General features: G+C 34.6%; 1 protein-coding gene across 1 annotated transcript; it reads right to left on the minus strand.

Annotated features, from left to right (window-relative positions):
- Window positions 1–3: 3 nt before the first annotated feature.
- Window positions 4–1,104, minus strand: LOC107948122 (growth-regulating factor 3-like). The gene is made up of 2 exons (XM_041111206.1): window positions 755–1,104; window positions 4–337 (listed from the first exon to the last, which is right to left on the minus strand). Exons 1-2 carry the CDS (start codon window positions 1,102–1,104, stop codon window positions 4–6), a joined length of 684 nt encoding a protein of 227 aa, XP_040967140.1.
- Between the last annotated feature and the right edge of the window lie 9,366 nt (window positions 1,105–10,470).

Consider the following 10,470-nt stretch of genomic DNA (forward strand, 5'->3'; position numbering starts at 1 on the left):
CCTTTAAGGTTGTGAATTGGATATGGATGATCTTAAAGCCTCGGCAAGGGGCCCTCCCATCGAAGCCGCCTGGTATGAGGCCCACCCAGCAGCCCAATTCAATTGGTCTCCATTTCCAGTTGACAGCTTCAACGACACGTCTGATGAGGAATTTCCAGGCATTGAAATGGAGAGGCATGTTGCAGAACTCATCGGGCTTTCAGCATGGTTGTCTGGTTGTTGTAAGGATCTAGGCCTATCATCAAAAAATTGTCTCAACATTTGACCATCAGATCTGTTATTGACTTCATTTTGGGCATCGAAATGGCCCTTATGAACATTTTTAGAATCTGAGAAACTGCCAGACAAAAGAAACACAAACATTGTAGGGCAAACAAAAATAAGCAAAATAAAGAAAATATATTGTGATGGACCATAAAGAAAGCACGTTATAAAGACTAAAGAAGTGGTCGGGGTCAGCTTGTACAGAATCGAAACCCCCTGCCCAGATTTTGAGATACATCCATTGGTCAGATATTGATTAGGGTCCTACCAAGGGGTAATCATCATCGCTACTGTAAAACAATTTACTTTCTACAAAATAGATAGCAAATATTAGCAAACTTTAAAAATGTGAAGAGATTGTATGAAGTATGATTTTATGTAATTTATATCTTTTTCACAAATCAAATTTTCTCAACTTTTTTTTCTTAAAAAAATTCAAATCCAATTAAAAGAAGTTACCTATAATTAAGGCGAAGAAGATCAGGAATGCCCTGAAAGGAGAAAACTGTTGGCTCTATCACCAGCCAATTCTAAGGGTGAATTGGGGATCAGAGAAGTGGGTTTAAGGTCACCACATCCAACATCAACAACACCAGCAGCAGCACCAACAAGAGTATTGTTGTTGATGATGTTGGTGCAGGCGCCACTAGATTTTAGCATTTCCACAGGCTTTCTTGAACGGTTTGCGGCCACGGTGCACGTGGCGCTCGCAATATTTCTGGCCAGCCACCACGCCTCTCGAGCATCTCCACTTCTTCCCGTCAGTCCTCCGGCATCGGCCTGGCTCTGGATCCATTGCTGCTCTTCCCCAATACCCTGATTGCAACACTGATCCGACATCCTCTTACTCTTCATATCTTTTAAGTACATACTATTTGGACAGATTCATTAAGTTCCTTAGGTAGACCGTGTCGATATATATGGAAGTTTTGTCTTTCTTTCAATCAAAATAAGAGAACAAAGAAACCACTCAAAAATGAAAGTTAAATAAAAAAGTTTCAGTAAGAACTAGCACTAGACTTCTTCCCCCCTTTCTACGTTTCTTCTCTCTTTTTGTTCGTGTTTTCACCCGGGTTTATATATATATATATAATACTATAAAATCATTTATGCATCAATCTCTTTTACTATGTACTTATTTTCTTTATAAATTTGATGAGAAAATGCTAAAGTACGCATTTCATAAAAATATAAAAGCAAGGACAGGTCACACATCTCATAAATATAATCACTCACAAGGTGGCTGGTAATGGGAGAAGTGTCGAAGAGGGTGGTGGAGGAAATATGAAGGAGAGTGAAGAATAGTAGTATTGTCGATTGATTGAAGGAGTTGGGGAGGAACAGCTGCGCCTGCTAACATGTATCTAAAGATCAAAGCTTGTAACTACAGTTCCTGCCATTGAGACAAGCTGAAGAAACTTCCCATCACTAAAGGGAGAAGTAAAAAGGTAACTTAGAAGGAAAAAATCAAGTAAGCAAGCTAGCCAGAAACTTCCCAAACTTAGGAGTTGAAAACTTTTCTGAGAATCCTGCCAAGAAAAAAAAAGGAGCAAAGAAAAAGGAAGAAAATCTCACTGCTGGGAAACGTGGAGGATGAATGAGGAAGTGGTGGCAGGTTGTTGCTGCTGGATTTGCAGTGGTGATGAGGTACGAGCAAAGGAAGAGGAGATGGGTGTTGGTGATGATGATGATGAAGGTGAAGTTTTGGTATATTTGCAGAAGGTGGTTGTTGTTGATGGTCTGACTCATGCTGGTTTCTACATTGCTTCAGATGCAAGTTCATGGAAAGAGAAAGAGAGGTGCTTTGGGGGTTTTAGTTGGTTGGGGCGGCGGGGGCTATTTTGACAGAAATATTTTTATTTGGGTTTTGGGGTCTGTTTTGTTGATGTGTTAACAAGAGAAAGTTTGGAAAAAGCTTTTGCAGGAACTTCTTTCTCTCTTATGGCTTCGGCAGATAGCAATACCTTAAGACTTCAAAGAGAGGAAGAGGAACTATTCTGACACCAGGAGGCAGACTTTTTTAAATGTAAAGTAAACGACAAAGTTAATTTTATAGATAACTGTTTTTATTTTACATGTGTAAAAATATTATCTTCAGATGGTCCTAATCAAAGACGGGGAAATCGTTCTAAGTTAAGAACTACTCTCTCTTAAACGCTCTCTTTTCTATTTTTGCATTGAATTTTGCATGACTGATTTATTTCAGAGTCCTTTTACTTTCTAATTTCCTTTTTAGTATTTGTGTCATGTAAGCTTAAGAATATCGAGTAAAACAAGCACTCAAGGATATTTCGAAGCTGAAATGAGTGGCTAGAGCTTAAAAAGCAATAGCACTGGGAAAGGATGTAAGGGCGCGACATTTAGCTAAGTGCCATGACGCCCTTGATTGACAAGCTGTCTGTATGCCACGGCATTCGGCCAAGCGCTACAGTGGTCTGCCCTAAACCTATTTTCTCCTATTTTTGTTATTTTGAGGGCTTTTTATCGAAAAATATTGAAAAAAAAAACTCTAAAATGGTATATTGATAAAATTAAGTATCAAAATGGTACATTTCAAGTAATAGAAGGTGGTGCATAGGCGACACTACCCTTATTTTCTGATCAAAATAGTAAATAATAATAATAAATGGTGACATGGCCTAGGTGGAGGGGATGTTAGAGATGACACTAGTAGAGGGGATATCAGAGGCGACACCAGTGAAGGGGCTGTCAAAGGCGGCACCAGTTGTGCCTATCTAATAGGCGGCACCCTCTAGTATATTCCCCCCTCCCCCAAGTCCCCCATCCGGCTCGTATCAGTTTGAAAAAAAAAATTACAGAACAAGAGAGAGAGAAGAGAAGAGAAGAAAGAAAGAAAAGAGAAGAAAGAAAAGAAAATGTATTTTTCTTATTGTTATTTTCAAAGAAAGAAAAGAAAATGTAATTTTCTTATTGTTTTTTTCAAATATAATAGATTATGATAAGAAAAAAAATTTTGTTAGTATTATATAGTTTGTTTAGTGTTATTTTTATATTTTGTTTATTGTGATTTGTTAGTAAGTTTTATGTTTAGATTATTGAGAATGTTATCTTGTAAAATTTTTTAATATATTTGATATTGTTAGAAATGACAATAAATTTGATATTGTTAGAAATGGACTATTATCATTCATTAAATTTTTTAAGCAAGTTTTTTAATGCTGTTTGAAATTGTTTTGAGATTTTTTTGTTAATTTTTTAACAGATTGAGTATTGAAGATAGATAATTAGTTTTTCGTATGCGTTTATTTCGATGGAATCATCTTGACAACAACCGTTGGATGTATATTTGAATATCTGCAACAAATATCAATGAGATTTAATAGAAATATCTCGTTGGATGATATGAAGGGAAGGATTAACGCAAAAATTGTTAGACGTTGTGGGAGAAGGGTCTCAAAACTTTTCTAAAAGTTTCCAGTTTCGGCAGATCCCATCAAATTCACTGAAATAGAACTTGTAGACACCGAAGACATGGAGACAATGATCGCTCTTAACTATGAGAATTAGAGTGACAAAAATGCACTGATTCACTTATTTGCTGAGTTAGCCGGTATGGAGCAAAATGAAGATCTCACTGCATATGGTGAAGAACATGGAGCTCAAGAACCGTGCATGGTGGCTCCAATATCGTACGTTGATAGTAAATCGACTATACGCGGAACCGATATCGATCTTAATGTTACACCCAATGTTGATGTGGTTGGTGATGATGGATACGATAGTAGTGATCCTTGTGATCAAGAGGTCGATAGTGATAGTGATCCCGATGTGGACGGGGTCCCTGATGATATTAACGATGAAGGCATGAATAACAATGGAAACATTAATGCGTCTTCAGTCAAGAACCAGATACGACGTATTGTGATACACAATAATCCTGAGCCACACATGTCGCTTATAGACCCCGATGCGATGCACGTAGCTGAGTTCCCGGAGTACCCTAAAATAGTATCTGCTCATCGGCTGGCCGTAAATTCTGATCCTAAGGAGTTATTCGTAGGCCAGAGATTCGAAAGTAAGGAAGAGTGCGTATTTTCTATTAAGTGGTATAGTATGAATATATCAATAGATTACAAAGTCGTAGTGTCTAAATCGACATTATATATTAGGGAGTGTTGGAAGTTGGTGGAAGGCTGCAATTGGTGGGTACGAACTGCACTTATTCAAAATTCATAGTTGTGGGAGATACGAAAATTTGTGAAGCCTCACACATGCACATCAATATGTATGACAAAAGATCATCGAAAACTTGATTCCAAAACTATTTGTACGTGTATCATGCCAATGGTGAAGGACATGCCGACCATTAAAGTTTTGGTATTGATTGCCGAAATGCAGGCACGATCCCAGTATCGACTATCATACCGAAAGGCATAGATAGCTAAACAGATGGCAATGGAGCAATTGTACGGGGATTTCGATGTGTCGATAATAAGCTATAGGGATGGATAGCCGCTATGCGGGAGTACGTACAGGAGACTATCATTGAGTTAGACACTACCTTATTACGGCCCGGATAACCAACTACAACTGGGAAAAAAAAGTTTCCATCAGATGTTTTGGACGTTTGATCCATGTGTGCATGCATTTCCCCACTACAAGCCGTCTGTACAAGTAAATGGGACCTGTCTATATGGAAAATATACACAGATCCTACTTCTTACGGTTGTTCAAGATGACAACAGAAACTTGCTCCTGATAGCATTTTCCATCGTAGATAAGAAGAACGTGGAATCGTGAGAATTCTTTTTTACTATCCTGCGGAGGTATGTTATTAGCAATGATAATATTTACATCATCTCCAACAGAGGGAAAGGATTAATTACCGTCATTAGGCATTTTGATGTGCCATAGAGATTCGTTTATTGCATCCGGCACATCGCGGCTAACTTTCATCGAGATTATAAAAATGTAGACTGGAAGAGACAAGTTGTGAAAATGGGTAAAGGATTACCTTATCTTTTCAATATAAGTTTTAATGTTTTAGTGCAATACTAAAAATTATCTTTTCTTAATACATATACAGCGCACGAGCTACAACCACACATTTTCCGCCAAAGAATGACACGACTTGAGAGTGACATGGAGGGCCAAACGAACACATCTTGCCAACAGTGGTTGGGTACCATGGAGCAGTGGCAATGGGCTCAAATTTTTAACGAGGGCTTTCGTTATGGTCAAATGACCACAAACTTGGTGGAGGGGACCAACACTGTGTTGTTGAAAACACAACATCTTTCGATTTCATCTGTCTTCTCGGCTACATTCTACAAGTTGGCTACCTTAATGCCAAGAATGGGTCAGCAACAAGTCAACCAGATAGAGGTAGGACACGTGTTTGTCGAAGATGCAATGGTTGCAAACTGTCGGATGGCGAGGTTGATGAATGTAGAAAAATATTCACGATATCTTGAAATGTTTCAAGTTACGGAGACCATTGGTCGTCGACCCGATATACAACCTAGGTCCTATAGAGTTGATATCTGAAATAGACATTGCGATTGTAGGAGGTTCCAAACACTTCATTATCCATGTGCACATATTGTGGCAGTGTGTGCTAAAGTCTCGCTCAGTGTTGAACAATTTGTCAATGACATGTACACACTCGAATGCACGTTGCGTGTCTGAGAGAATGAGTTCCCCGTCCTGCCTGGCCTATCTACGCGGGAGGTACCTCTGACGACTTTCGAGCTTGTCCCAAACAGAGGGTTGCGTAGGAATTCGAAACGTCATCCACAATCATCCAGAATCCGTAATGATATGGACATTGAGGAGAAATCCAATGGTAAGCATTGTGGAATATGCAAATTAGCTGGCCATAATCGAAGTAAATGCCTGCAGCGAAATTACGATGTTGGACAATCATCACGATCAGGTAGGAATTGAGCTTATGTAATTTATATAAAGAAATTTCTATTACAAAGTTTTTTCCAATTTTTAATGCTGTAATGTATTTAATTTATATAAAAAAATCATATTACAAAGTTTGTGTAACACCCCTAACTCGTATTCTCATATTTTTACAATAATCATAATTCAATAAAGAAACATGAAATAACACATAATACCACTCCAAAATTAACAATTAAACCTGAAATTTTAACCATATGAACTTACCTGGACTAATTTGTAGAAGTTGTAGGAATTCAGGGACTAATTAGAAATTTTCTCCTTTTCACGTTTATCTTCAGATTCTCGATCTATAATGTAAAATTTTCCATTCATTAGCATCTAATTCAATCCTAATTCACTTCACAATTTATGCCCTTCAATTTTCAAAATTACACTTTTACCCTAAATTTTACAATTTTTACATTTTAGTCCCTGCTTAATTTATCCATCAATTGAACTAATTCTTCACACTTTATCGGAATATTTTAAGCTATTATACAACCTTTGATACACAAAATTTCAACACCAAGCTCTAATTTACAAATTTTTTCACAATTAAGTCCTAAAAATCATTTTCTATTAAAAATCACTTAATAAAATCATCATATAATGAAATTAAAGCTTCAAATCCATGATAATTCATCATAAACTTCCAACACTCAGTCATGCTAACTTTCAAAATCACTCATAGAATAAAAACAAATGGATTCAATAGTTGGATTTAATTGTAAAAGTCATAAAAACATAAAAATTACAAAGAAAAAGGAAGAATTGAACTCACATAGGGAAAATTTCTTTTTCCCAATTTACCTAATAATTTCTTTTTAAATCAAAAAATTCACTAATTCAAAAATTCATCTAAAATCACACTTAACTTATAAATATTAATTTTTCAAATTTTCAAACTTACTCATTAGATTTAGTAATCTCGAATCACTATTTTTGACATCATTGAAAATTAGGTTGTTATTGTAACATCCCAAAAATTGGGCCTAGTCAAAATAGTGGTTTTGGGACTACAAATTCGACAGTAAAATATTTTTTTATGATTATTATGAGGTCTAGGATATGAAAATAAGCATGTGTTAAAGTTTCATGAAGAAATTTTAAGTATAAGGTGTCCAATTGAAAATTAGGGACCAAATTGAATAAATTGCAAAACTTGGGTTCTAGAAGCAATTAGTATGAAATTGCTATGGATTATTAATTATGAGGCATTAAATATCAATTTTCCCAATTTTTAAGTTTTTGGATAAAAATAGGCATGCATGGAAAATTTTGAAAGGTAATTAAGGAAGGGCATTTTGATCATTTGGTAATAAATGAAATAAAAAGGGAAAAATATAGCTAAAATCAGCAATCATCTTCCTTGTGGCTGCCGAAATTCTCTAATGCCATAGCTAGGGTTTTGGTTCAACATTTCAAGCTTGATAGTAAGTATTCCCTAGCCTAGTTTTTTATGTTCTTTATGTTTTTGAGATCCTCGTAACATGTTCTCTCTATTTCTACCCATATTTCAAGCTAGGGTTCATGTTCAAAAATTTACCAAGGCATGAGATGCTTGTGTTTTGATGATTTATGGAGGAATATGAGCGTTTAAAGGATAGTAAACAACTTTTACTAAGTAGTTTTTCATGGAAGACCATTTTGTAAAAGTTGTGAAAATGGGTAGAAAAATGTGAAATGAAAGAAAATGCGGGCTACTATAAGCAAGAAAAATATTTGGCTAGGCTTGGATAACTTAGAAATTCCATGCATTTCATTATACGAGCCTTAGGATTAAATCGTAAAAAGTGTGAAAGGTTAGGGCAAATTGGTCATTTTGCTCGGGGTGAGTCTTAAACCGAAAATAAACAATGTGAGGTATTAATAATTGATTTTTACTGATACAGATCCCGAAGAACCAATTCTGGAGGTTGACCGTGGAAAACGAAAGGTTTCGGAATAATCGAAATACGAACCCGAATCAATTGCCAAGTAAGTTCGTGTAACTCGAAGCAAACTCTTAATATGCACAAAATGTATATATTTGAATGTATGACAATTTAGACATTCATTGCATGATAATCCATGAAATGTGGTAGTATAGTTTAAAAGAGAATTGAAGTGTCCCGATTGAAATAAAAGGATATCTGATGGATTTCTCGAAATGAATTGACGGTAAAAAGGATCTAGCCCGGACAGATGTTCCTTTAGTGATCGAGCCTCCCGAAGAATAAGTGTGTTGAAATGGATTTAGCCCGGACGGGTAATCCGATTAGGGTCTGAATTTAGCCTGCACTGGTAATTCATGTAACACCCCTAACCGTATCCGTCGCCGGATTAGGGTTACAAGGCATTACCGAACAAGAAATAGTTTTCAATCATTCACAAATTTATACATGTCATATTCGCATTACATAAATCATATGACTAATTAAACATTAAACATACCTTATACATCGTGATACAAAATACAATTCATATCTCAAGTCAGGTATAATATGCTTTTAAATATAAACACATTTAAATAAATACATATAATAAGCTGAATACATCTTGAGCAATAATGTACTCCCACAATCTACCTTAACATAGACGCACAAAGCTCATATCTATTTAACAAATTCATATATAAGCATTTTGATAATAACTAGCAAAAGCTACTATTCATTTGGTCAATTCTCATCTCATTAGCCGAATATACACACGCCTATTACCATTTCCCTTCCAACTTTATTCCATTACTAAACAAATATGCAATCACACATGGAAGCATATATAAACATACTATAATTTGCATTTTATAAATGCATCATTCATATATATATATTACCTTAACCTTAATAAAATATTACCTTAACCTTAATAAAATAACTAAATCAAAGTCATTAACGACATAAACATATGCCCATTGATCCTACCTATTACTAGTCAAATATAAACATACATTATACTTGACTTATCATTTAATCATACTACCGAATCTCAAACTCATTTTATAATAATATAAAATTCAGCTAAACCATTTTAATATAAATTACAAGTACTGAATCAATACATGTTTATTACACCTATTTACAATGTACCAAAATGTCACACCCAAAAATCAATCTATTCAATACATGTTCGGCTATAATAATAAATCAATACACTACCATAAGTTGCCTTCATCAACCGAGTTTATGAAATTAAAATCCATCTTCAAAACATACTTAATATACCAATTTATTATATTTTATAAATAAATACTTCCAAACATAACATAAACCATAATTTTATAAACACATACACAACCATTAACTTAGTCATTTCAAACCATACTTCATATCAACATATCAAATGCATTTTTATAACTAAGTTCAAATTATCTATCTCTAGCCGTACCTATTGGTCAAATTTTAACAATGATACAAGCATCACTTAGCCCATTTAACGCATAACAAATACCTAACATACATCCAAATTTTAACTCGTTTCCAAGTCAAATTATAAATCTATTCATAACACCAAGCATAACTTTATAATCATCTATTCAATTAAGCTATCTTCATAATCAAACATCACAAGCATGATCATTATAAAACATACCTTTAAAATGAGTTAAAACACAACCAGATATAAGCAACATTAATTTCATAATTAAGCCATTTTTGCATGGCTATCATATATATATACTCCAAAATCAAACATAACACAAACCAGCCTATACATGCCATAGGTTAAAGTTCAACTTTATATAAGTACCGAAAACAAACGATAGAGTGATAGACTTCACCGACGACACCCGAGCCCGTAACTAGCTTCCAAAATCTATGAAATAGAAAATAAACATACACACAGTAAGCTATAAAAGCTTAGTAAGTCATAAGCAAATAAAACATTTAAAAACATAATCAAATCAATTAACCAAACTGATTTAGCAATTATAATCACTTATAATTTCAAGCTTATAATTTTATATATAACATATACTTTCATAAACAACTTAACATAGCCGAATATACACTTGTATATATATTACAAATACATTCTCCAATTTCAAAGTCATGTTGGCATATATATCCGATTATTCTCATGTATTCATCTAAACATACTTATAGATCAAGCATTAAAATCACACACTTATACCTATCAATAGGGCCGAATATGTATTTCATATTCACACATATATTTATAATAGCATTTTGAATTATTTTTATAACATATAAATTAACTAACTTACCATATTGTTAAATAGGTAACCAAACATCACATACTTGGTCATTTTAGCTCGTTAAACACATTCGCTCATAATTTATCATTGCTTGTTGA

This window comes from Gossypium hirsutum, chromosome A04, assembly GCF_007990345.1.
Source record: "Gossypium hirsutum isolate 1008001.06 chromosome A04, Gossypium_hirsutum_v2.1, whole genome shotgun sequence".
Lineage (NCBI taxonomy): Eukaryota > Viridiplantae > Streptophyta > Magnoliopsida > Malvales > Malvaceae > Gossypium > Gossypium hirsutum.